This window comes from Podarcis muralis, chromosome Z, assembly GCF_964188315.1.
Source record: "Podarcis muralis chromosome Z, rPodMur119.hap1.1, whole genome shotgun sequence".
Lineage (NCBI taxonomy): Eukaryota > Metazoa > Chordata > Lepidosauria > Squamata > Lacertidae > Podarcis > Podarcis muralis.
Genome location: NC_135673.1, coordinates 15,036,002 through 15,063,721, shown reverse-complemented (window position 1 = coordinate 15,063,721; position 27,720 = coordinate 15,036,002). Strand labels below are relative to the sequence as shown.

At 45.2% G+C, this 27,720-nt stretch overlaps 2 protein-coding genes across 5 annotated transcripts in view; one reads left to right on the top strand and one right to left on the bottom strand.

The window, feature by feature from the left end:
* Positions 1 to 11,756, bottom strand: part of DDX31 (DEAD-box helicase 31) — a 68,579-nt gene extending 56,823 nt beyond the window's left edge. For all 3 annotated transcript variants that reach the window (XR_013391322.1, XM_028716093.2, XM_077922412.1), the window contains exons 1-8: positions 10,608 to 11,756; positions 8,180 to 8,427; positions 7,585 to 7,660; positions 5,924 to 5,967; positions 4,835 to 4,905; positions 3,543 to 3,607; positions 3,056 to 3,100; positions 670 to 711 (exon numbers count right to left, since the gene is read on the bottom strand). Coding sequence is in view for 2 of the 3 variants with exons in the window: in XM_028716093.2 (XP_028571926.2) it covers positions 670 to 711; positions 3,056 to 3,100; positions 3,543 to 3,607; positions 4,835 to 4,905; positions 5,924 to 5,967; positions 7,585 to 7,660; positions 8,180 to 8,427; positions 10,608 to 10,718 (702 nt within the window). In the remaining variant the exon portion in view is untranslated. The remainder of the gene's footprint in view (positions 1 to 669; positions 712 to 3,055; positions 3,101 to 3,542; positions 3,608 to 4,834; positions 4,906 to 5,923; positions 5,968 to 7,584; positions 7,661 to 8,179; positions 8,428 to 10,607) is intronic.
* Positions 11,757 to 11,811: 55 nt separating this feature from the next.
* Positions 11,812 to 27,607, top strand: GTF3C4 (general transcription factor IIIC subunit 4). Of its 2 annotated transcripts, none has more exons than XM_028716091.2 (5): positions 11,812 to 12,314; positions 15,827 to 17,650; positions 20,130 to 20,260; positions 22,302 to 22,390; positions 23,140 to 27,607. In XM_028716091.2, exons 1-5 carry the CDS (start codon positions 11,910 to 11,912, stop codon positions 23,202 to 23,204), a joined length of 2,514 nt encoding a protein of 837 aa, XP_028571924.2. In that variant the 5' UTR covers positions 11,812 to 11,909; the 3' UTR covers positions 23,205 to 27,607. The 2 variants fall into 2 exon arrangements, with proteins under 2 accessions (XP_028571924.2, XP_028571925.1); XM_028716092.2 differs by lacking the exon at positions 11,812 to 12,314 and adding an exon at positions 12,341 to 12,421.
* The last annotated feature ends 113 nt before the right edge of the window (positions 27,608 to 27,720 follow it).

Here is a 27,720-nt window from a genome sequence, read left to right as displayed (position 1 = left end):
ACATACTGTTTGGGGTCCCTGCCTTCTGTCCCACTAGTCCCAATGAACACCAGTCACCATTAGTTAACGGACAAGTCAATGTGAACAAGATCCCACCTTTGTCCATGATGTTGGTCTTGTAAGGAAGTAATGCTAAACGATGGCTTAATGTTACATGAACATGCACCCCTTGCCCCCAAACAGCACAGCTGATTACCTATGGCGAGCATGCATTTGCCTCCAAGTGACCAGGGAACTATTGTAGGTACAGAGAGACACATACACCCATTATAGTATGCGTTAATACAGTGCTATACAGAGGCTGTGCAATATCAGAACCATTGCTAAACTTTACATTCTATTGGGCAAGCATGGCCAGTGTATGCTGAATTTGACCATTCAGAATCCCCCAACCCAAGACAGAGGGGGGAAACTGAAGAGGATTGAGGAACCTGTAGCTACCTCTCTGCACCCCAAGCTTCTCTCCGATTATCTCATATCTCCTTCTCTAAACAGTATCTTCAACCATGGGTCTCATGACACCTGTGGACCACAACTTCCATCACCCCTGAATATTGGGCTAAGCTGGCTGGAGATGATGGGAGTTACAGTCCAACAACATCAGGAAATCAAAGGTTGAACAACACAGAACTTAAAATGATTCCTACTTCCCCAAAAGTAAATATTTACCTTTAACAGTTTCTGGACAGTTTCAAAGCTCTGCAGAGCTAGCTGGAGAAAAGAAGGGATTAAACCAAATTAATACACATTCACACAAAATTTGCATTAAAACATCATTCTCCTTTGGCATAAACCAGTGGTTTTCAACCAATGTGCTGTGGCACCCTGGGGTGCCTTGAATGATGCTCAACACTGGCCTCTGTCCCTCTTTCCTTCCCTCCCTCCCTTGATGCCCTCTCATCTCTGCCTTGCACAACTGTTTGTTGCAGCAGCCCTGGCTACAAGCTCCCCAGGCGAATGGTGGCTCTGGGCTGACCAAGGGGTGCTGGACAAGATATTGGTCATGACATTATGTTTGCTGACTGGGAACAGTTATGGACCACCGGTGTTAAGTTTACGGCATGTAATGCCTTAAGAGAAAACATAATGAAAATGATTTACAGGTGGTACATGACCCCAGTCAAGCTTGCAAAAATTTACCATTCGCCCAATAATAAATGTTGGAAATGTAATGAGACTGAAGGTACTTTTTATCACCTTTGGTGGACCTGCCCGAAGATCAAAGCCTTTTGGGAAATGATCTATAATGAAATCAAGAAAGTCCTTAAGTGGACTTTCTCTAAAAAACCTGAGGCTTTTCTCTTGGGCATGGTCGGCCAAGTGGTGCCAAGGAAGGACAGGACATTTTTTATGTATGCTACTACAGCAGCAAGAATTCTTCTGGCAAAGTATTGGAAGACACAAGAACTACCCACTCTGGAAGAATGGCAGACGAAGGTGATTGACTATATGGGACTGGCAGAGATGACCGGCAGAATCCGTGACCAGGGGAAAGAGACAGTGGAAGAAGACTGGAAGAAATTTAAAATATATCTTAAAAATTGTTGTAAAATTGAGGAGTGTTAAGATGTTAAGGAATTAAGAAATAGAGAATTGCAGCTGAAATTAATAAGTTAAAGAAAAAAGAATCTAATGAAAGTGACTGAAATAATTAATTAATTGAAGGAGTTGCTGAAGAAATGTAAAACAAGGATGCAGAAAAGGGGAGGTATGGGGAAGTCCGAGAAGTAAGGTGTATGAAAATAAGACTATGAAATTATACATGTTTATATGTTTGTATGTTTTTGTTTTGTGTATGGTTTGTTTTTATTATGTGTTTGGAAAATCAATAAAAATTTATTTAAAAAAAAAAAAAGACCAAGGGGTGCTGGTTGGCAGGAGCTGAGGAGGCCTCAGAGTAAGCAAGCGGGTGATGGAACCCAGCCAGCCACCAGCTTGCTGTTGGGAATGAATAGACAAGTGGGAGGCCGGGCAAGCAGGCAGGCACTGCGCTGGACTTTCTTGTGCTTGCTGTGTGCATGGCCTGCCTGGGAGCCGAGTGCCTGGTGCTGAAGGGGAGCCTTTCCGCCATGCAGGCCCAGCAGCACCCATTGCTGCCACCCAAGGTAAGGTGCTGGCCCCATGTTAACCTTTGGTCAATCTCTGATGGGCCACTAAGGCTATGAGCATCCTCTTCCCAGGCCGTTGTGGGGTAGTGTGAGGAGGTACCTCTCCTTGGGGTGGGTGGGGGCAGCTCAGAGATCAAGGGCGGTAACAGTAGTTGCCCGGAGGACCCCCGAGAACAGAGAAGGAAAGAGGCTGAGGGAACACTCCACAAAGGAGGGTGTTCAAAAAAGGGTGAGAGGCTGCCAGCTCTGCAGGCAAGGGGTGACATAACCGGGCTCCTGACCCGCACAGGGTACCACAGAAGGAATGGAGTTGGTCAAGGCAGCCATGGACTCAAAAAGCTTGAAAGCCATTGGCTCTCTTGCTATTGTTGTTGTTTGCATTTGTCTGTCTCAAGAGACAATGGAAGACTGTGCCATAGGGGGTAAAGTCAAACCACTGGAGAGTTACAGCGTCTGCTATGGCTGTAGAGGCCAATATGAGAGAGACATGTTTTATTGCAGGTGGGGCCACTGAAGGTGTCCGGTTTCATTAGTGCAGATGCACCATGGCATTTCTTCTTTCTGCACTCCTTCCAGTGGTATACCCAGTCAGGCTAGTGGGTCCAGCTAGCTCAACACTGTCTACACTGGCTGGCAGCAGCTCCTCAGGGTTTCAGGCAGGGAATCCTTCCCAGTCCTACCAGGACCTGTTGGGTATGGAACCTGAGATCTTCTGCATGCAGAGCAAGCACTCTCTACCACCCTTCTTTCTCTCTCCTCCCCTTCTCCTCGCCACCCCTTCTCTCTCCCTCCTTCCCCCCTTTCAACCACCCCTTCCCTCTCTCTGTGCCTCTCTCTTTGTTACCCACATGCAATTAGGTTGAAGGCTGCCCGCTGCCCCCCTAGCAACATTACTAACCATGAAACCGGTGTGGTTAGGAGTTAACCACAAATGCCCAGCAACTTACCTCCCTGGTTGGGACCAGTACGAGAGCATACGGACCATCACTACGCTATGGAAACAAGAGGCGTAGGGTAAGTGGCAACATTGGACACAGAGGAACGCGAGAGAGAAGGGAAAGAGCCCTTGTCATCTTCGACCGACCCAGCACGCCACAATTCCCCGCAGTGCCAGAGTCTGCTTGGATCACTCTCTTTTCTCACATGGTGCTTCCAGAAGAGCTTTTTTAGGGACTATCAGAAAATCTCTGAGGGAGCCACAAGTCATGCCAATGAACTCAACCTTCATAGTCATTTTTAAAACAGCAAGCATCCTCCCATAAGTGAAAGGCACAGGAACAGCAGTCCTTGGTCCTGGTGGGGGGGATGCTCTCTGCCTTAAAGACATCATTCAAGGTTGTTGTGAGAATTACTGATAAATATGAAGTAGTTGAGAAAACCGGCTATTCTTTTTTACAAGGTGGAGAGAGAGAAAGCCCATTTCAACACACTCACCTTTATTTTCGGCTCTGCTCTTTGCAAGGCCTGTACTAGAGGGATTCCGTAGGCCAGAGTTTTACCTTCAAGAGAAAAGATATTAGATTTTAACAGTCATAAGCAAAACTGTGTGTGGAGTAAGGCACAGTTGCCTTCTACACCCAGAGCATAGGCCTTTATAAAAGTCCAATTTCACATATCTCCTCATTCTTCAGATTAGGAGTGGGGAACCCTTTGGATATTGCCAGACTACAGTTCCCATCATCCTCAGTCTGTTGGCCATCCTGGCTGGGGCTGATGGGAGTTGGGAGTCCAACAATGCATAGAGGGAAACAGGTTCCGCAGCCTCCCTCCGTTTCTCTCTGTCTCTCTTGGGAATGTCTCTTCTAAATAAGAGGCATTATTCCATCTTTTGCATCCATCTATCTCTCAGGAGGTGCCACCACACAACAAGATTGATTCCTTACAAGTGCAGAACAAGTATTTTGTGGCACCTGTAACATTGCCAGTTCCAGTGATTGAAGTGGTTGAGTGGGAACATATGGGGTTGACTCAACAGAACTACAGATGCTGTTGGACTCTAGCTTCCATCTTCCCTGGCCATGCTGCCTAGAACTGACAGGAGCAGCGAGTTCCCTGTCCCTGCACCAGACATTTAGCCATTGACACACCATGTCAAAGGTGGCTTCCCAAATCTAGCACAGAGCTTGCTCGCTTGCTAATGACATCACCACTGTTCTTTCCCCATGGTGGGCCAGAATCAATCAACTGCCCTACTTCTGTTAGATCCCTGAGACAACAGAGGGCCCACACAACTGACCATCACACAATGCAGTACAACCAAAGGGTCACTTTACACCAGGTGGAGGGAATCTTTGACCCCTCCACGTGTTGCTGAAAGACAACTCTAATAGTCCCTGCCTAGTATCTGGAGGGTCAAAGGTCACCTACTATTCCTTTATACTATACAGTGGATGCTCGAGTTGCGAACGTGATCAGTGTGGGATGCACGTTCGCAACCCACAGCGTTCGCAACCCGCGTCTGCACATGCGCGGGTTGCGATTCAGCACTTCTGCACATGCGCAAAGCGCGATTTAGCGCTTCTGTGCATGTGCGACTTCCGAAACCCAGAAGTAACCCATTTTGGTACTTCTGGGTTTCGGCAGTCCACAACCCGAAAAAAGGCAACCTAAAGCGGCTGTAACCCGAGGTATGACTGTATTTAAAATTATTTGTAGGCCCCCTTTTAAAGCAAAGCCCAAACAAACAGCCTACATATACACACACACGACCCCTCCCCCACACTTACCAGAACCTGTCTGCGATCTCACCAGTGCATCTTTTCCTTGCAATAGTATGGGAATAGTTTGCTTCTGAACACTTTTGCAACAAAAGGAGAAGTTAAGAAAAAACAAGACACGTTCTATTTTAGGTCGAAGTATTAAGAATGTAACAGTTGCTAGTTCATCTAACAGTGCTGGCTGGTCATTAGTGTAAGCTAGAAAGATGCTGGTTCAGTCTGTTAGGTGATAGCTAATTAATACTTAGATAATAGTCAATGAGATAATAGTCAGTCTGTTAAGTAATTGTCAGTTAATAGTTAAATAATAAAATCCTAGAACTGTACAGCTGTAAGGGACCACAAAATCCATCTAGGCCAAGCATAGGCAAACTCAGGCCTCCATATGTTTTTGAGACTACAATTCCCATCATCCCTGACCACTGGTCCTGTTAGCTAGGGATGATGGGAGTTGTAGTCCAAAAACAGCTGGAGGGTTCAGTTTGCCCATGTCTGATCTAGTCTAATCCCACACAATACATAATAGTTGGTTAAGTAACAGATATTAAGATAATAATAGGTTAACTAAATACTGTGGTGCAGCAGTGGGAACCTCCAGTCTGGAAATTAGAAATTGCTGTGACTAAGCTGTTGATGGGTAGCATGCAACTCCCTTATGGAAACAGCTAAACTGGCTTCCTGTTTGCTTCCTACACCAACCCAAAGTGCTGGTGATGACTTCTAAAGGCCTGTTATTGTTTGTAACTGGGATGTCCAAAGGGATGTCCTGTGTGTTCCAACATCCCCAGGAACACACCCTGTTGGGACCTAGGACAAGACCTTCTCAGTGCTGTAACCAGGCTTTGGGACTAAATCTTAGGAAGAGTTTGCCAGCCATCCAAAATTAACATTCACTGGATATCCCAGACTTCTAGTATCACGAGATTCACTTCCTCCACACCATGTAGAATTACATATTTATCATGTCTCTTCCAATCTGCCTTTTCTCCAAACAAAAATGAATTTGATTAATTGATTTGTTAAGTCATCAAACCCAGGATAGTCTCTAGGCAACTTACAATAAAAACTTCTATTCATGCAATAATTACACACACTTACCTGGTCATGCTAGATATTTTTAAGACAGAGATTAGGGTTGAAACCTGGTGGGGAAGTAGAGACAAAAATAAAACATTTAGGGCATAACATGTTTGATCCTAGAATAGGACAGAAATAGCCAAACTAGTATCATGTCAAAAATGTTAAAACAGAGAGGAGAAGGAAGAAAAAGCAACAAGTATTTTAACGGGAACAGTCAACATTAGGGGAAAACTCAAGCATGGGTAGGGAAACTAAGGCCCGTGGGTCGGATCCAGCCCAATCGCCTTCTAAATCTGGCCCATGGACGGTATAGGAATCAGCATGTTTTTACATGAGTAGAATGTGCCCTTTTATTTAAAATGCATCTCTGGGTTATTTGTGGGGCATAGGAATTCGTATATTTTTTCCAAAATATAGTCTGGTCCCCCACAAGGTCTGAGGGACAGTGGACCGGTCCCCTGCTGAAAAAGTCTGCTGACCCCTGAGTGTAATAGCTGTTTAAGAAAAGACTCCCTCAGGAGGTTGTGGGCTCTCATTTGCTGGATATATATAATCAGAAGCTGGATGGCCATCTCTCCAGGAAGAGGGAAACTTTTAGGCCTACAGGACCAGATATTTTGACTGCCTCCACATCTGTGGGCCAACTATGGCAGGTGAGTGGGAGCCTAAAAAAATGCTTCTTTGCCCAATCGACACCAATGCGCTGCCCCACAGCCTCTGACACAAAGCGATGAGCTGCATGCAGCCTGAAGCCTCCGACACAGCTGCCAGTACGCTACAAAGAGGTGGCAGAACTCAGTTCCAGTGAGTTCCGGCCCCCCAATCCCTAGTAACTTCAGATGATTGAGGGGGGGCCGGGGGGCATCCCGTCTACCTGCCAAAGTTTTCATAGAAGGCATTGTTAAAAATGAGCTTAGAACCCCTTTCTGCAGTTTCAATGCAAGCCACTTTGTACTAAAGGAGTAACATATGGGAAAATTTGTCCCATGGGACAAAGGCTCCCCACTTCTGTAGATGCTGCATCCTGCAATTCCGATCCTGCATTAAGCAAAGGGTTAGAGTAGATGATCTCCAAGGTCCCTTCTAATTCGATGATGAAAATGATCTAATTCTGGGGAACAGAGGAGGGGAAAGGTCCAGCTAACCCACCCCACAAGGTAAAGTGTGATACAGCTGGGGAATCTGTGACTCCTCATATATTTAGTGGATTCCAACTCCCTTCAGCCACAGTCAGCAGAGCCAATGGTCAGAGATTGTGAGAGCACAGCAACCTCTGGAGGACGTCAGATTTCCCCATCCCTGGACCAGATAAAACATAGTATCCCCCTCTGATCTTCAGATACAGGCACAGCTATCAACTTTTCCCTTTTCTTGCAAGGAATCCTACTCGGAATAAGGGAATTTCCCTTTTAAAAAGGGAAACGTTGACAGCTATGGATACAGGATGGTATAAAAATTTAATTTAACACAACAACAACAATTCCAAATGGGGCAGCTGGCCCCTCTGCACACCAAAATAGTATTGCGGACATTGTAAATAATGCTTTAGTGCTGTATGCTGGGAACTGAACAGGAACTTTTGTAAAGTTGCATTGGATCTTTGAGGAAAGGCATTTAATAAATATCATTAACTACTCCTACACCTACTGAGACATAGCACAAAGAAATAAAGTACCCACCAAATGGGGATGGAGGCCCAGCTGATCAAAGGAGTCTGAAGTGAAAACTTTCTCCTGCACTTGCTTCACTGATGTTCTGTAGAAGGAATTAATTTATTAAGTCGCAACCTTGAAACATGGCTAGAAAGGATGGTTCCAACTTTGTAGAAGGGAGAGCACTTCCAGTGTGCTAGAGGAACACCAAACCTGAGACAAACACGCATTTGTGGCAAGGGCCACAGGCACTTTGGTAGGGCAGGGTCAGAGGCAAAAGTAGGCAGAGCAATTCATGTATTATTATTATTATTACTGTTGTTGTTGTTTTGTTAACCTTTGTAGGCTATTTCTAAACACACTCACACATCCCTCTCTATCCAGACAAGCAAGAGTCCTTAGCACAATCAAGACTGGCAAAAGCATCAAAGGGGGCTGTGAAGAAAGACTAGTTAAGGGTGTGGCCTAAGAAAAGAGAGTGTGGCTGGGGAAGGTGGTCTACATGAAACTCCTAGGGCCAGACAGACAGGCCTGGAGGGCCACATTTTGCACCTAGGCATGAAGTTTTCCCTCCCTTTGGTTACCCACATTTTATCAGAAAAGCGGGATTAAAAATAAGTACCTCTGAATGTCTGGAATTTCAGGGTTGTTTTTGAAGAGGCAGGAAGTCTTAACAAAAGGTCTGTTGCTGCTGGCGTCACTGTCCTTTGCATCAGTTAAAGGCTTCTGTGAAGGAAACTTTGGCAACCCTGCTTCTCTGATGCCACTTTTAGCTTTCTTCTGTGGTCTCCTGGTTTGGGGCGAAGGTGGAGCTGGCTTCCGCTTTAGTGGATTCCCTTCCTGGGGGCATTCAAATTTTATTTGCCCAGACTTAAGGAAGAAAAACAAAATGAAACAGGGGGACAGATTCAGCAACGAATGTCAGAATTAGCCTAGGCTTATGTGGTTCCCACCTCCCACGTGGCTGGGACTTGGCATTCAGAAGATTTTGCTTAACCATATTTGTCATGGCATTTGGACTGACAAACCATGGTTCATGGAAAGTATGGTTAGTTTCAAACCAACAACTTCAAACCATTGTCTGAGACAATATACTTTTAAATACCAGTTGCTGGGAATCACAAGTAGGGAAAGTGTTGCTCATGGGTAGGCAAACTAAGGGCCAGGGGCCGGATCTGGCTCATTCGCCTTCTAAATCTGGCCCGCGGACGGTCGGGGAATCAGCATGTTTTTACATGAGTAAAATGTGTGCTTTTATTTCAAATGCATCTCTGGGTTATTTGTGGTGCATAGGAATTCATATATTTTTTCCAAAATATAGTCCGGCCCCCCAGAAGGTCTGAGGGACAGTGGACTGGCCCCCTGCTGAAAAAGTTTGCTGTCCCCTGATGTTGCTGTTTGTGCTCAGGCCCTGCTTGCAGGCTTCCCATTGGGGTGTCTTGGTAGGCCACTGTGAGAATAGGATGCTGGACTACCCTGACTGAGCACAGCTCTTCTACTGTTAGAGATACTGAATCTGGCTCTCTTAAACCAAGGGTGGGCAGACTTCTGCAGGGCTTTTTTTTTTACGCAAACCCTGAAATTCACCAACCAGAGCCTGATACAAAAGGCGTAAAATTAATTTTGTGCTCAGGAATTTGTCTTAAGTACCGGAACTTAAACTAACTTCACAATCCTGCCACATAAAAATCCATGCCCCCACTCCCTAAAAATCTTAATTATATTTCAGCAGTAGAATGGAGAGGGAAAATTTATTAATTATGTTATTGCCATTCAGAGCTCTCCTAGTTTTGGGGCATTGCAATGACCTATCAGAGGATAGAAAAGCCTCACATTACTTCTAGCTTTTCAGGCACCACGTTATAATAAACATGGCCACAAAAGGATTATGACATATGCAAACAAAATATTTTTAATTTGGCACATGCTTTTCTAGTCTTTTTCTGTGGTATGAAATCATTTTTGATGGAAAAAACCTTAGTTTCATGCAACATCACTGTTGATATTAGGTACAGAACAAAATCTTGCACTGCAGGGTGTTGGACCAGATGACCCTTGAACTCCCCACTATGATTCTATGACCCTAGGTTCTATATCAGTTAACAAAACTTGTGCATATTTTACAAAATCACGTCTCTTATCTGCTTAGATTTGCAGCTATAAGATGAGTGTGTCACAATTTATTTGCTGCATTTATATCCCATCTTTTTTCTCCAAGGTGGTGTACATGATTCTCTCCCTTCTTGTTTAATCCCCACAACTATGCTGTGAGGTAGGCTAGTTAGGCCAAGAGGCAGTGACTGGTTCCCAAGTCATAGCAGAGAAGAGATTTGAACCTGGTCTCCCAGGTCCTAGTCCAACACCTCTAAGCACCACACCACACAGGCTCTCCAATATTAATTCATATTGAGGAACTTTTCGAATTCTCCAAAAAACCAAGTGTCATAATGAGAGCCCCCCCCCCCAATTGAGATTGGAGTCCCAGGGCCAGATCACTGCCCTGACTACCACCACTGTACAACTTGTGGGAGCAAATCCCATAGTTTAATGGTGCCCTGTGTGAAAAAACCCTTCTTTCAGTCTGCCCTGAATCTCCCACCTTTCTGCTACTTTGGATGACCTCAGGTTCTAGTTTTATGAGAAGGGGAGATAAACCCATTCTCCACACCATGCATAATTGTATACACATCTACCATGTCCTCCCTTACTCAGCCTTTTCCCTTAAATAAATTAGCCTCAAATGTTGCAGCCTTTCAACTCTACGAACTTAAATCAAAGACACTGTATGTACTTTTGTAACACAGTAAAATCTTTAAAAAACCATTTAAACATGTTGCAGCCTTTCCTAATACTAGGGGAATTCCTCCAGCTCCTTGATCATATATATATTTTTAAACATCTCACTCACCCACATCCTTACTCAACTCCCAACCTAAACTAAAACGCCCCAACTGAGGTAGGCACAGGAGCTGCTCCAACTCCGTTCACTCTGGCGGCCCCCTTTCCCCCAAAACGCTTTCTCCCTCACCAGCAACCTCAGACAAGCATACCTTTTTTGCCTTGCCATGCTGTGGCTTTGAGGCTGTCCTCTGCTGAGTGCGGGGCTGCAAACCTGAAGGACGCTGGCAGACGTTGATGAACAGCCCCTCATCGCAATCCATGGCTGGTTGAAACGAAGCACTTCTGACAGGGAGTTAGGGGACCCAGAAATCGATTTAATACCAGCCTTTTAGGGGAACAGCAGTAGTAACTCCCAATACAGTCTCCCAGAGTTTTGCACACTTGAGTCATTACCCCACCAGCACCCACGTGCGTATGTTGGAAGTAGAAGGACCCCAAACATAGGTGTCTAATAAGATCCCTTGCAGAAAAGCAGAAGTGTAGTGGATTCTGTGTTAGGAAAAGTTATACACAATCGCGAGTGTCTTAGTCTTTAAGGTGCCGCAGGGCCGTTTTTCCTGTTTGAATCGTGTTACTTTGGTTGCGGACACTCACAACAGACACACAAAAACATGATAATAGGAGCTGTGGTCTTTATTCCCCTCCGCGTTTTCGACAATTGAAAGGTGTATTTTTAGGACCCATCTTACGTGATTCCAAGTCGTTTTTAACATAGTGTTTTAATTGTTATATCCTGTCCTAGAACCTGAGGCTGGTGGTCTCATAAATGATAATGTTAATAATAGAGTCAGTGTGCTGTAGTGGATCTAGTGTCGGACTAGGACCTGGGACACCAGTCTTCGAATCTCTTCACTCGGCCATGGAGGTCACTGGGTGACTTTGGGCCAGCCACTCACTCTCGGCCTAGCTAACCTACCTCGGAGGGTTGTTGTGAGGGCAAAACGGAGAGAAGGAAAAGTAGGTGAGGTATAAATAAAAGCAACATAAAATAATAGCGTAACCTAGCAACGCCTGGATAGCCACTCCTTTTGTTCTCTACTTTTTTAGGCCAGTTTTAATGTATGTCCATCGCTTTGAGTTGCCCTGGTAAAAAAAAAAAAGCGAGTAACAATAACAAAAATTTAAACTAATGCTTGGTTAAAGCCCCCCAGGGATACTAAACAAAACAAAATAAAATACCGTAATTGCCTTCCTCTGCTAATACCAAAAAGCACCCGCACTCTCAAAAATCCAAATTCCTTTTCTCAGGCACTTAATTAGACACCCCTCGAACGGATTCTCCCTCCCCACCATACACGCGAGAGATAAACTAAGGTCCTTCCTCGCAGGCCCCACTAATCGCGGCGGCGCATGGGCTCTCTGTGCTTGGATGGTGGTCAGTGACGGTTGGCGGCGGTGGAGCGTCGCGGGGGTGGAGGGGAGGGTCGCGCGGCCTTTAAGGCGGCGATAAGATGGCGATGGCGGCAGCTGAGGGAAGCCCAGCAGTGGAGCCGGCAGCGTCGCCGCTGACAGAGGGGAACGACGACGAGGAGGAGGCTGAGCCGCCTCAAGAAGAGGAAGAGGAGGAAGACGACGAGGCGGCGGGACCGAGCAGCGGCAGCGCGGGGTTCCGCTTGACGGCGGTGCGTCGCGAGCCGGCAGTGCGGCTGCAGCACGGCGTGAGCGGTGTGGAGCCGCTGGCTTGGTCCGAGGACCACCGCGTGTCGGTCTGCACAGCCCGCAGCATCGCCGTCCTGGAGCAGCTCAGCGACGTCCAGGGCGGCGGCGGAGGAGGAGGAGGAGGTGGAAGCAGCGGCGCTGACCTCGTTATCCACCGCACGGCCGTGCCGGCCCCCGCCGCCGCTTGTCACCTCAAGGTGGGCAATGGATGGCGACCGCTGCAGGGTGGGATGGGCGGCCGCGTCTAGGCATGCACGGCGTGTGCATGATCAACCAGCGGAACCCGCCGCCACAATATGCGGAGGTGTGTCTGTTTTAAAGGAGTTCGCTCTCAGTAGGACTAACGTTAAGTGCAGCCTGTGCTCTCAAATGACATAGAGTTGGAAGGGAAACCCCCCCCCCCAATCATGTAGTCCAACCCCCTGCAATGCAGGAATCGCATGCAGACCTTGCTTTTTCTGCAAGGGGAGCAAAGTAGCTTAACATGGTTCTTCCACTCTCTGCTTAATGAAGTAAGCGATCCTTATTCTCACAGTAATCCAGCATGTTAGGTTAGGCAAAGAGAAACAGAGGCTTGCCCAAGGTCACCTAATGAGCTTTATGTGGCTGAGTGGTGATTTGAGTCTTACAGATCCTAGTCCAGGGTTAGGGGACCTCAGGCTCACGAGCATGAATGTGGCCCCAGGCCCCACTCAATCTGGCCCTTGGAACTCTCCCTAGACCACACCCCCTATTCAGGCCACACCCCCTCAGATATCCTGCTCCACACCTTTTTTTTGCCTCACTGAAATGTGCCTTCAAACTGCCTCTTTCTTGCCTGGGTAGAAAAGTCAGATGTTTGAATGACTGGAACGTGCAAAAGTTTTGTTGTTGCTGCTCTGCCCACTTGTCCTCTGGCCCCATCTACCACTGCCATATCCTCCCTATGAAGGGATGAAAAGGGTTTCCTGCACCTCTTCCATAATCCAACACCAACCACTACACCACATGATAGATCATAATAATAATAATAATAATAATAATAATAATAATAATAATTTATTTATTTATACCCCGCCCATCTGGCTGAGTTTCCCCAGCCACTCTGGGCGGCTCCCAATCAAATGTTAAAAACAGTACAGCATTAAATATTAAAAACTTCCCCAAACAGGGCTGCCTTCAGACGTCTTTTAAAGATAGAATAGATGCTTATTTCCTTCACATCTGAAGGGAGGATATTCCACAGGGTGGGTGCCACTACCGAGAAGGCCCTCTGTCTGGTTCCTTGTAACCTCACTTCTCGCAGTGAGGGAACTGCCAGAAGGCCCTTGGCGCTGGATCTCAGTGTCCGGGTTGAACGGTGGGGGTGGAGACGGTCCTTCAGGTATTCAGGACTGAGGCCGTTTAGGACTTTAAAGATCAGCACCAACACTTTGAATTGTGCTAGGAAACGTACTGGGAGCCAATGCAGATCTCTCAGGACCGGTGTTATATGGTCCCGGCAGCCACTCCCAGTCACCAGTCTAGCTGCCGCATTCTGGTCTAATTGCAGTTTCCGGGTCACCTTCAAAGGTAGCCCCACGTAGAGCGCATTGCAGTAGTCCAAGCGGGAGATAACTAGAGCATGCACCACTCTGGCGAGACAGTCTGCGGGCAGGTAGGGTCTTAGCCTGCATACCAGGTGGAACCACCAGATCTCTGGGTGGTTTGCAATAATTCTGGAAGGATTTCAGGTGTTTTAACAGCAGCAGTGAAATGAGTCCCACCCTTTGCTACTACTGAAACGAAGAAAATTTTGGGTAATCAGAAGTGAATTTTGGGGTGAAAAGTTAGGAATTCTTTTCATTTCCGGGCTCAGATTTTCTTGTGCTTGTCTTCCACATCATAGCTGGTTTGGTTTATTAACTCAGAGTTCTATTTTTTTTAAAAAAACTAAAACAAAGTAGATCCCACAAACCTGAAGTCTGTGCACCTCCATGCTTTACATATCTAGAACAAGGCATGGCCAGCATGTGGAACTTACTGCTGCAAGATGTGGGCTTGACTGCACGTCTCATTCTTGAACGATTGGGCGTGGGGAGAGATGGTAAGAGGGCTCTTAAATGAAAGCCACAGTCCCTCCCTCCTGCTCATGTCAAATGACTTTTAGTCAAATCAAGAATGGGAAACTTACTGCTCTCCAGATTTTGCTAGACTAGAGCTCCCATCATCCCTGACCATTTTCCAGTGTGGCTGGGACTGATGGTGATAGGAATGTAATGGCTTCTGTTTCCAGGCCCTCTTCAAGGGGGCCAGGATATCTGAAAGACTTCTTCCTCTCATTTGCAATGGCTCATAGGTTACAATCACCTTCTGAACAGGTTTTGGTGTTTGGGAATACCAGGCAGGGCCTTTTCTTCAGCAGCTCACTGGCCGTAGAATTCTCTCCCCAAATAAGATTAGATTGGACCAATCCCAGTTGACTTTTGGGCAGGCAGCTAGAAATGTTTTTATTTCATCTGATGTTCAGCAATGGCTTACTTTCTGACAAGGCTTACTTTCTGACAATGTCTTACTTTCTGACAAGGACTGGACAGATTCATGGAGGATAGGGCTATGGGGTCATGATAACTGCCTCTAAGTATCGGGTGTTAAGGACAAACGAGAATGTGATTGTCTTCATATCCTACTTCTGAGTGTCCTTGGCTTGCTTGCAGCACGAAACAGAGGAATGTATCCAACTTAGTTCTACTTAAAGTAGATCCCATAAAATGAATGTATTTTAGTCCTCTCTGCTTTTAGGGTTTTGTTTTTTTAAAAAGCAATCAAGCAGTGTATTAATTTTATGAGATAAATAAAATATGAAATAAATATATCAGTTTCAGTGAGTATTCTGAGTAGAACTAAGTTGTAATACAATCCAGAATGCTGAATTGCATGGCATTGGGTCTGATCCAGGAGGGCTATTGCTCTGTTCTTACAAAGCCAGAAGGAAATGTGCTAAATATAACAGTTTGTATTTCTATAATTTCTATTACTTTGATCATTGTTAACTGCCTTTGCCTCTTTATGGAGCAAAGGTGGGCAATAAGAATAAGTTATAATAATATTCTCCTTTTCTCATAAGAATAGAACCCAATGGGGTCATGCAGTAAAGCAGAATGGTGAGAGACTAGGACAGACAAAAAGAGGGACTTCTTGGTGCAGCATGTACTTAAACTATGGAATTTGCTGTCACATGGTGTAGTGATGGCCACTGACTTGGACTGATTTAAAAGGAGATTAGTCAACTTCATGGAGAATAAGGCTATCAGTGACTACTTGTCATGATGGTTATATTACCTCCAGGCTCAGAGGCTTCTGAATACTGCACCATTTGCAGGGGAACAATGACAGCAGGTGGCTATTGTGCCAGGGTGGTCCAACATGCAGCCCAAGGGCCACATGCAGTGTGCTGCTCACAGTTTCCATGTCAAACTACTACAGCCGCCCACTTGGTATAAAAATTTGGACCTCCCTAAGATAGGTCTTTAGTCTGATCTTACTGGGCTGCTCTTACGGTATTTAATGCTAGAGTGTTCAAAGTTGTGGCAAGAGCTTGCTTGATCAGATGTTTTCACCAGTATTGCACCAGGCTTTTGCTAAAAGTAGCTCATTTAAATACCTTTAAGCTGCTACACCAGCCTTCATTTTGAACAAGCTAGTAAAATGTTTAATTGTTATTTTTTTTAACACACTTATTCTTTTTCAGGTTGGTTCAAAAAAGGAAGCTGCTGAATGTAAGGAAAAGTTTGCCAGTTCTAAGGATCCAACCGTGAGCCAGACGTTAATGTTGGACAGGGTGTTTAACCCCGAAGGGAAGTCGCTGCCGTCCATGCGAGGTTTCAGATACTCCAGTTGGTCTCCGCTGGGCTGTGATGCAAACAGCAGGTGCCTCCTGGCAGCATTAACCATGGACAACAGGTTGACCATCCACGCTAACCTTGACAGACTTCAGTGGGTGCAGTTGGTTGACCTGACTGAGCTCTATGGAGAGCGCCTGTTTGAGAACGGCTACCGGCTTTGTAAGGGTGAGGGTCCCAGGGTGGATTTAGGGGACTTCTCCGAATTCCAGAGAAGGCACAGCATGCAGACCCTGGTGCGCATGGAATGGTCTGGAATCTGCACCACCCAGCAGGTGAAGCATAATAATGAGTGTCGGGATGTGGGCAGCGTGCTGCTAGCTGGAATCTTTGACAATGGCAATATTGCCATCTGGCAGTTCCAGCTCCCATTTATGGGCAAGGAATCAATTACCTCTTGCAATACTATTGAATCAGGAATCACTTCCCCCAGCGTATTGTCATGGTGGGAATATGAGCACAATAATAGGAAGATGAGTGGTCTCATTGTTGGGAGTGCTTTTGGACCCGTTAAAATCCTCCCCGTCAACCTTAAAGCAGTCAAGGGCTATTTCACCCTCAGGCAACCGGTGGTTTTGTGGCAAGAGATGGACCAGTTGCCTGTACACAGCATCAAGAGCATTTCTCTCTACCACCCATATCAGAAATGCAGCTGTAGCTTAGTGGTGGCCGCAAGAGGATGCTATGTGTTCTGGTGTCTTCTTTTAATCTCCAAAGCAGGTTTAAATGTTCATAATTCACATGTTACAGGGCTCCACTCTCTCCCAATCATTTCCATGACAACAGACAAACAGAATGGGACTGTCTACACATGCTCTATTGATGGGAAGGTCAGGCAGCTGATTCCCATCTTCACGGATGTTGCATTGAAATTTGAGCACCAGCTGATAAAGTTGTCTGAAGTGCTTGGCTCTGTGCGGACTCACGGGATCGCAGTGAGCCCATGTGGGGTGTACCTGGCGGTAGTGACCACAGAAGGCATGACCAATGGCCTCCACCCTATCACCAAGAGCTACCAGGTCCAGTTTGTGACTCTTAAAACATTTGAGGAGGCAGCAGCCCAGCTGCTAGAATCATCTGTCCAAAACCTTTTCAAGCAGGTTGACCTCACGGATCTTGTCCGCTGGAAGATCTTGAAAGATAAGCACATTCCACGATTCCTACAGGAAGCCTTGGAGAAAAAGATTGAGAGCTTTGGGTCCACTTATTTTTGGCGCTTTAAACTGTTTCTCTTGCGGATTTTGTACCAGTCACTGCAGAAGGCTCCCTCTGAGGCCCTGTGGAAGCCAACCCATGAGGACACAAAAGTCTTAATAGCACATTCCCCTGGGATGGGCACCAGTGAAGATCATCAACAAGACAAAGGCACTTCAAAACAGGGCAGCAAGCAGAATCCAAGTGACATAATCCGAGGAGCAGATGTGGATGATCTGGCAGATGACTCTCTTGTCTACTCCAGTGACATAGGAGGACGGGAGCCAATGGAAGATAAGCTTCTTGAAATCCAAGCTCAGATTGAAGCAGTTGAAATGCATTTGACACGGGAACATATGAAGCAAGTGTTGGGCGAAGTCTACCTGCACACATGGATTACGGAGAACACCAGCATTCCCACGAGGGGAGTCTGCGACTTCTTAATGTCTGATGAAAGTTATGATGACAGGACAGCAAGGGTAAGTGCATCCCAGCATAAAAGCTGTTGGGTTGCAGTAGGATAGCATGGCTTAGTTTGCCCTATCAAATCCTGGCTTAAGAAACCAGGATATGCACCAGCTTCATGTATGCACATACAGCCCCATTTCTCTCACTTTGCTCCTCTCTTTGTGCAATCAGTGAAGCAACCATAGTTTCTTGTTATGTGTGACAAACAAACCACAATTCAAAAGCCAACTGTAAACCTTGGTGCATATTAAAATTTTAAAAAGATGGTCTCTAATCTGGAAAAGTCAAAGGCTACTGTGTCTAGGTCATTGGTGCAGGCTTCTGATGCCCTTCAGTGTTTATCTGTCCTTATTCACTGGGCAGATCTGGTAGCACTGACTGTGCTGCTGTCAAAGAAAGCAGGTCCCACCTGCCAATATTAGCAAGTTATAGTTTGGATTCCTAATAGTTCTTGAGGGTCTGCCAGAGGATCACAACTTCTGTTACTGGCTTCTGTAAATATCGTGGACTTGTTGATCTGATCTAATGCCAGATCTCATCAGGGAGCAAAGGGGAGGTGCTCTTTGCTAAGGCCAGAACTACCACAGTCAACTCTGCGTCACTCCCCTTCTGTGACGATTCTAACTACCATCAAATCACCTGTCTGAGGAAAGAACTGTGTGGCAGGAGCTGCCTTGTCCTCCTGGCCTGGGCATTATCTGATACTGAATTTGGTCTGGCGGGGTTGGGGTGGGAAAGGGTTGCTGGGCCCCCCAAGACAAGTGGCACCTGTATAGACAGTCTGTAAGGCAGAGGAGACTGCTTACTTATGCTAAACTGGACTGCAATCAACTTTCTTGAAACCTACTTGTAAGCCACTTTTTCACAAATAAACTGCTTTCAAAACTTGTGAGTTACCCAGTGGTATATTAATATCCTAAATAAAATCAGTAAATATTTGTAGAAGTCAAAACATCACACTTTTCAGGAGGGAGTGCTAGGGCCTTCCCCTGCTGCCTCTCCAGTTGACATACGGATTGTAAGATCCTTGGGGCAGGGGACCTGACCTTTTGCTTATGTCTTATTTACTTACTTTCATTACTGTATATATATACAGTCCTTCACAATATTCAACTTTGGGTGCTTACAGTACAGTTGTAAACATAAAGTAATAAAATATGCAATAAACCAAATGAAGGTAACAAATAGCATAATTAGCACAATACTGGCAGCCCCCCATTTACGCAGAGTTATGTTCCGTGGCACTGCACACGTTGATGAAATGGGGTGTAATTGAAACCCATCGAAAAAGCCTGCAAACACCATGTTCCACCCCTGCTCTGCCCTCATCCAACCCTTTTAGTGATGTTTTTATGACATTTCCAAGTCACTTCCAGGTTCGGTGCGATTCGCATATACATGAGCAGACATACTGAATGTGCATAAACAGGGGGCTGCCTGTACACAGAATAGCAATTAAACTGGAAAGTAAAAAAAAAACCACCAACTTCAATTCCAGTGGTTTTAAAATGTATATTCCTTCCATTACGATCTTAAAGTACAAACTGTTACAGTGTCTGAGAGAATAAAAATGTATGAAGCTGATGCCTTCTAGATGATAAAGTGGGGGCCAGGTAAGCTTCCTTGAGGCTGGAGCAGTCAGCAAGGCTTACTTGGATTCCCAACACCAAGATCGTTGCCAGGTACCAGGGGAAGGGTGCAGGTGGCCAGGAGGTTGGCATTGGGAGGGTGCAACCAGTCTGATGCCTGCACCATGCCAACCTCCCTTCTTCCTCTTGTTAACTAGCAGCAACCTTGGAATTTGGAAGCCAGGTAAGCACTACCACCCTGCCCTACTGACCACTCCTGACTTCAGGAGAGTTCCCCAGCTTGGGATACCCCAGATGAAGAAGCCGTCTCTTTTGTTTCCTTTTTAATCTGTGATGATTGCAAAACTCTTAAGAGCCACAGCAAAAGATCTTTCTGCTTGGTTGATGTGGGAGCAGGTGGTCCATAGAGCCCTGCCTCCATTGATGGTTCTACATAAATAACAATTGTGCAGTGCCGTGGTTGCCACAATCCCGTATTTTTCTGCAGCTTCCTAAGTAGCTAAGACTTGAAACTCTGCTGACATAAGAAAGAGTGTTCAAAAATATTTTATCATGTTCTCTTGAGTGGTAACATGCGCTTTGAGGCAAAGCTCCTCTCTTTTCGATTTACCTTCAACCATCAGTTTTCTTCCGAAATGTGTGGGGGGTTAGGGCAATTAAGTTCCTCAGACTACCTGAGCGGCATGCGGAGAAGTCATTCACTCTGCATTTTGCATGCCTGAGACGCCTTTGTTGCTTTTTCATTCTGTTGTATTCCGTTTTAAGCAGGGCTTGGGCTTTTGCATCTTGTGTTCTTCAGAAAGCCCGCCTCACAACTCCTGTGAGATTTCCCCACCTTTCAGCAGGCAGCTGTCTCTTCCTATAAGTGCTGCTACTGACTGCTGCTGCTGTGTGTTCCCAGGTGCTGATTGGGCATATCTTAAAGAAAATGAACAAACAGACTTTCCCAGAGCACTGCAGCTTGTGCAAAGAGATCCTGCCGTTCACAGATCGCAAGCAGGCAGTTTGCTCCAACGGACACATTTGGCTCAGGTAAGCCCAACTTCAAGCAAGCGCTGTCAGGTTCCCTTCTTTCTGATTTAGCCAAGTGGAGGGAGGGGGGCAGGTGTTTATCAGTGGCTGTGAAATGCCTTTCTGCATGCCGAGGGGAGCAGAGAGTTAGAATCATGTTGATCTCTGCTTGCCTGAGAAAGTCTGCAAACAGGCAGGGTGCTTGCTTGCAAGGGCTGGAGAAGTATGGCTCTTAGGCAGACTGTTTGAAATTCCTTTTCAATGCTATTTCAGCCTGTTGGCAGTTGTGTGCCTGAGTGCCTAACTTTTGCCACTTCCCTCATTGCCATCTTGTTCACAACAGACACCGGAATGTGGTGTACAGTGGTACCTCGGGTTACATACGCTTCAGGTTACATCCGCTAACCCAGAAATATTACCTCGGGTTAAGAACTTTGCTTCAGGATGAGAACAGAAATCGTGCTCTGGCAGCGCGGCAGCAGCGGAAGGCCCCATTAGCTAAAGTGGTGCTTCAGGTTAAGAACAGTTTCAGGTTAAGAACAGACCTCCGGAATGAATTAAGTACTTAACCCAAGGTACCACTGTATCGCTTTTGAGGTTCCTGGGAGGCAAGTGGGCATTCAACACCAAGAGGTGTTTCCCAGCCTGTGCTATTTTGGACAGACCTATAAATATGCACACACACCCCAAACTGTCTTTAAAATTGTGTCAGAACTTAAAATGGCTTTAACTTTGTGCTTGTTTCTTGGTGTGTGTGAAATGTGTTTTATCTCAAGAAGCTGTTTCGGCAGCCTAAGATGGGCTGAAACAAAGGGTATAGATTCATTAAATTGAAAGAAATTAGCCAAAGGGATAGGAATCGAAATCTGACCATGAAACTACAAGTGCTGAAGCTAAATATTGAGCCTATTTGGAGTATGTTACCTGCCTGTGCTCAAGTAAAACTCTATTGGAGAATTGTTTGTTGCTGCCAGATTGATTTGAAACCTGTGGTATATCTGACCAAATGGATTCTGTTCCACCAAAGTTTCTGTCATTATAGACTTGTAAGCCTTTGAATGTGCCGTTTAATCTTGGCTGTTCTGATTTGAAACTAGTGTTTCCCGATTGCCTCCCTGACAGTGATGTAGTATTTTTTTGATACAGTTTCCCAGTATTTTCAAATGTACTCGTTTTAAAAACTTTTGTATACCCCTAAAAACATGTGTGTAAACCAACAATGTGGTAGTCTCAAATCCTGGTAGGTGGGCAACGTGGCCAGCTAGTTTAAGTAAGGTGGGTAACTGGCATCACTACCTCAGATTATGCAGGATAGTTCTACCATGCCAACAATGTTTGAAAAATAATGTCATCTGAATCATTATTTTGAGTGTATTTGCTAAAAGATGCTAACATTCTGTGCCCAGTCTATCAAAACTGATCTTGAAGCCTCAGGGCAGAACTAGTGGAAATTTTGCTTGACAAAATTTTGAATTTTGAGATCTGGAGGCAAGCATATCATTGTAGCTACAGTGGTTAAATGTGTTCTTTTCCCACTTTATAGAAGAGATGAATTATGTGTCTTACCTGCTTTCCTGCCCAGTCAAGAAATTCATACTTTTCCTGTACTAGTCTTGGATAATCTGATTTGCTTTCATTAGTTGTGTTATACATTTACATCCAACTGGTGATTTCTGTTTAGAAGAGTTTGGATCTAGACTAAGTTAGTTCATCTTAGGCCCCACTGAAATTATTGGGCAAGTTACTCATTACTCGTCCTGCTTATTCCCATGGGAGCAGAATTCAATTAATTTCATCCAGTCCAGTATTTCCTTTCTTGGTATGATTTGAAACAGGGCTAGGGAACCTGTGCAGTTCTACAGAACTCCAGCTCCCAACAACCCTGACAGTCGGCTCTACAGGCTGGGACTGATGGGAGTTGGAGTCCAATAGCATCTGGAGGGCTGCATGTCCTCCAGCTATGATCCGAAGGGTGGCACAGATGGCATTCCGAGAAGCATCTGATCCTTTTAACCACAAAGGCCTTTCCATAATTCTTTTCCCACTTCTGCCACTTCTGCAGGTGCTTTCTTACCTATCAAGCCTGCCAAAGCCTGGTGTACAGAAGATGCTTGCTACGTGACAGCATCGCCCGGAATCCAACCCCAGAAGGTGAGCTCTTTCCTTTAGACCTAGGAGTGGATAATGCAGCTGAGTTTGGCTGAGTTTCTGATCTGGGCAAAGATGCAGGCTCTGCATTGATCCACCCTAGGCACCTATCAAGCATTCCTATCAGCTGGGTGAGGCCTAAACACCCCAGATATTGATTTACCTTGACCTTTTTGTTAGGTCATAGATTCTCATTTCTCCATTTCAAAATCCACTTGAGATAGCATTCCAGAAGCTGCACTTCTTGGAATGGGGGGTCATCCTCTTTTTGTGTATCATAATGAGACTGAAGTCATCCATGAAAGAAAAGGCAAGTTGCACATAATGCTGTTTCTTTGGTCCAATATATTTTGAAGCAAATCTGTGCTCCCCAATAACAGTTTGCAAATAATTACATGTGTGAAGAATATTTGTGACCGCAGAACAATGTGCTTTGTGGAGCCTCCCACCACCCTAACCCCCAGATTATTTTCTTCAAAACACTTTAGGCAGTATTTATCTGTGTATAACATGCCCCCGTGTATAAGACTCAAAATTAAGAAAATGGGGGGGGGGTTGCCCCCGTGTATAAGACTATCCCCCTTTTAAACATTATTATTAGTTAAAAAACCTAGTCTTACATACGGAAAAATATGGTAGTATTCTGTGTACTGTACTGTGAGGCATTTCCCCCTATTGTCTCATGATTGGCCTTCTCTTTCGTTATCGCCTTTCCTCATTAGTTCTCCAACAACCCGTTTTCTTATTTTCAGATCCTGATTGGATCAAGCGGTTGCTGCAGGGGCCTTGCAGTTTTTGTGACTCTCCTGTTTTCTAAAGAACAAGATTGAGAGCCTGGTGTATGTTTTTCCAGCGCACAAAGCACCACTCTAACCCTGGAAACTGCCTGAAGGTGCAAGCATGTAAATTACCCAGAAAGGAACTTTTGAGTAGAAGACAGTGAGCTGGACATGCTTAGTGGTCCAGCATCCCATTTCAAACCTGAGAGGAAGCAGAAAAGCCTTCTGTTGGGAAAACTTCAGCACAGACACTTTGGAAACAGCCCTGACCCATCCCAGTTAAGCATCGGTACTTGACTCCTTTCTTTTCTTGTCAAGTAGGGTCTGGAATTGGAGAAATGCACCGGGGCTGACTTCACACCACCCTCCAGTCTGCTTCATTTGGCAATGGGATGCTTTTCGTGCAAAGATCCCAGCAGTGGGGGATACCGCTGCTGCTGCTGCTGCCGCTGCTGCTACTACTTCATAGGACTGCATAGAAATTCATAGGACTTGATAGGACTTCATAGGAATTCATAGGAATTCATAGGACAGCAGGATTTGATCCTGCTTTTTGCTCTTTCATTTATTTTTCAATAAATGTTTTGAACAAATGGTGCTCACTGTGGCAGAGACAATTAAATATTTAGAAATAACATGCGGGTTTAAGAATATGTTTTAAAATGTCCTGCATGCCCATTACATGAGGGTGAATATCCTGACCATTTCACTCCTACAGAGGTTGGCAATCAAGTCCAGTGGCTTCTTATAGGAAACCTTAATCCCTCTGTGCCAAATGTGGGAGGGTAAGTTTTAAAAGGCTAATCAAGCTATTTCAGCCATGGAGCATGTCACACAGGGCCTCTTTTCTAAAAGTCTGAGCATCAGCATTTTTTATCAGACTCTTCTTGCCAGTGAATTTTTACCCCCTTGCAGCCCAGTTCCCCCTTCTAATCGCATAATCCCCTCCCAAATTTTTGCCAGTGCCTTTTTATTTTTAGCAACAATTATGCTTGCCAGGAATTCTTCTTCCTCCCATTATAGATGGATACATTATTTGTAGCTGTTGGCTTTGGCAGTCAATATGTTAGAAAATGCAACCAGGCAAATGTCTAACTTTGCCACCAAAGTTCTTCGGCCATTCACTTATGAAATGAAGCTATACAGCCAGAGAACTAACACTTGTAGAAATCCATTTTCTCTTTCAGTTTAGCTGCTTAGGGCTCTGCTTGCAGAGAGGTGGGGTGTAAATGTTTTAAATAAAACTAAAACATTTGCAGCTTGCTGTGGCAGAATCTACAGCTGGATCCCTCCCACAGGAGGTGGTGATGGCAACCAACTTGCAGAGCTTTATAAGAGGATTAAACAGGTGGATAAGGCTGTGTTCTCACTCTGCTGACAAAGGTGGTATGCCTCTGAATACCAGTGGTTGGAAACCAGAGGGAAGGGGAGACAGAGGCGCCAGCTTCTGAAGGTGAATGGGGGAGTGTGTCGTGGTACATGATGTCAGGATGTTGGAGGAGCTGGGGGCAGAGCCGAACGTGGCAGCAGTGCAGTGGCAGCCCAGCTTCAATGGCCGTGTCTGCTGCTGCTGCTGCTGCTGCTGCTGCTGTTGTTGCCACCATCAGGGTCTGTTTCCCTGCTCCTTCCGCTCCATGACTGGAGGAGGAGAAGCCAGCTACTGAAGCCACGCCACGCTTGGCCGCCTCTGCTGCTTTTGTTCTTAGGGGCCCTCCCCCAAAAATTGGGAGGGCAAAAGGGCTCAGCTCCTAGGAGATGGCACCCATGAGGGAAGAGTATTCTTGTACTCAGGTCTTGCTTACGGGCATCCCAGAAGGGGCTGTGCCACTGTGAGACCCGGATGCTGGACTAGATGGGTCATTGGCCTCATCCAGCAGGGCTCTTCTTAGGTTCTTACAAGCTGCAGCAGAATAAATCAGAGGTCCTCAGAACTACTTCAGACTGTGTAGTGGGGAGCACATTTGTAGCACTTCTCTCTGTAAATAATAAAGTCACCAGTAAAGAGTTCCTGCAGGTTAAAATCAAGTATTCTGCTGCATATGTAGGCTAAGCCCTCTGAGGACATGCCCTTCATAGGAGTGAGCAGGAATTCTCTAGGACTCCATTCATAGGCTGTAGGTACACTTTTTAGTTGTCCTTGACCAAAATACTGCACTTTAAAAGGTGGAGGTCAATTTGGATTGACCAACCAGTTCATGGAAATAGGAATTTATTGGCAAGGTGAACCGAAAGGGATCATAAAATGTTGTTGGTTATGTTAATCATTTTGTGCTTTGGGGCTGATGTTTTTAGTGCCTCTGATGACTTTGTTCTAATGCTTTCTCCTGAAGTTATCTACTGCTCCCCTTGTACTTTCCAAGAAGGTCTTTCATGCTGTGGGTATGAAAGATCCATGTAAGCAGGTCAAGATGATAGTCCTCACCCTACAACTCCAGCATGAAGGTCTCCTCCAGTTTAAAAGGATCTTGAATAGAACAGTGAGTGCAGTCTTGAGAGTAACTACAAATCAGTGTAGACAACACTGGGCTCAGTAGGTTGATGGCAAAGTGATCTACTTTTTGTTTTGTTTTTTATTCTGGAGATGAGTAGACCCTGCTGGAGGAGGCAGTGCTATTTCCCAGCGATCACTCCCCACCCCCCCACCCCTAGCTCTGCCTGTTGGAGCCCATTCTCAGCCTATTGAGAGGACCTAAATAGTACGCATTAGGCAGTATGCTGGGTTAATTGGATTAAAACAGTGTAAAAGGCTAATTAAATATTGAACAATGTATTCTTGCTATGGTAAGCTGAGCAAGAGAGTGGAGTGTATGGAGCTGAATTCTCATCAATCAGCACTACTGAAGAACTCCACAAACTGCTGTAATAGATTTGGTGTTGTGTGGGAGGTTATATGCGGGCAAAATACAGCACCTGTACTTCTACTAGATGGACTTCAATTCTTTCCTGTATTGACTTTCTACTTCCTTCCAAAGGTAAATGCCCAGTATCTTTAGTTGCAGAGAGATTTAACAATGGGAGGAACCCACTGAACCCTCAGAAGCACATGAGAGCTGAGTTCAGACTCAGTTCTGTTTTTCAACTGTCTTGACTGTGACAAAACTTGTCAAGTGGCTTTCTCAAGCCCATGGCAGTTGAAGGGGCCAATTTTTGATGAAGGAACATTGTAGAATCAAAATGGAGGAGCACCAGTCTGCTGCTGCTGACAAAATGGGTTTACAACTTAGCAAATTCTTCTGTCTTGTGACTTATTTCTGAATGCTGTCCTCATAACCAAACGACTCCCACTTCTGCTGTGTGTTTGTGTGTGTTTAAAAAAAAAACCCCACACACTGAATGTAGGAGGAGTTTATCCATCCCACTTTAGTTTTTTATATATATAAATAATTTTTATTAAAGATTTTCCTCGTTTACAAAAGCACATTCATTGTCTCTTTCTTCAGGTTTTGTTTTCTACAGATCAGTTACATTTGTTGTGAGACATTGGTGTTATATGCAGTATAGGGTTGGGAAGAAAAGAGGGGAGAGGGGGTGGGGTGGTAAAGCTTATGTTCTTTTACTTAGTGTATGTGCCGGGTTTTTGTGTCAGTGTCACTTGGGTAGGTTCTCTTTCTATTCACTTGTTATGTTTCCTTGGTGGTGAGACAGGCTGGGGTGGCAGTCATACAAGAAATAAGCAAAATAACTAAACAGGTACTAGAAGTCACCCCAGAACTGGCCCTACTGAACATCTTCCAAGATAACAATGCCCACTCACACTATAAAGAGCTCATAACCCCCTGAGCAGCCAGAAACATCATAGCCAGACACTGGAAGGATCTGTCAGGAATAAACACGGAACACTGGTATCAAGTACATCCTTGTGCAAATTAATTGAAACAAAACATGTTTTCTATCTTACTCGTAATCCTGTACTCAGAACAAACATGAAAATTCAGTTGATCATTATGGTGTTGGAAGCCTGCAGCCAATAGAAGGAATGATGTGCTCGCCACAATATGTTGAGGTTCTACGAAAGAGAGTTATTCCAGAGCTGGAAAAGAGGTATCCTGACAGTATTGGGATATTGTAGCAGGACCTAGCCCCCTGTCACACATCAAAAGTGGTGAATAAATCCATGACAGAGCAGCAAATACAGGTACTTGATTGGCCAGAGAATTCCCCAGATGTAAATCCCATTGACAATTGGTGGGCTATATTCATAAGTCGCCTCCGTGCTGTAGACTGTACGACTATGGAGAAGCTCATTCAGGCGCTGATTCAAGTGTGATACAGGGATCCGAAAATCAACAATGACTGTTCGAAACTAGTAGACTCCTTGCCAAACCATGTTCAAATGCTGCTTAAAAATAGCGGAGGTCATATCCGTTACTAATGTACATATATGTGAGTTTTGTACATGTATATGTGAGTTTTGTACTGTACAATAAACTACTTAAATTCATTGTTTGTCTCAATTAATTTGCACAAGGGTGTAGTATGGGAAACAGCCTTACTAGAAAAGCTAACCAATAAACAAATAGAAGAGGATGCCTTTACTGCTCCCCTTTATCACAT

Excerpts from the sequence above, each read along its gene's own strand:
- GTF3C4 (XM_028716091.2), top strand. The coding sequence starts at position 11,910 with ATGGCGATGGCGGCAGCTGAGGGAAGCCCAGCAGTGGAGCCGGCAGCG. Across the intron at positions 17,651-20,129 it reads ATGATGACAGGACAGCAAGG|GTGCTGATTGGGCATATCTT; the intron begins GTAAGTGCATCC and ends GTGTGTTCCCAG. Across the intron at positions 22,391-23,139 it reads CCGGAATCCAACCCCAGAAG|ATCCTGATTGGATCAAGCGG; the intron begins GTGAGCTCTTTC and ends TCTTATTTTCAG.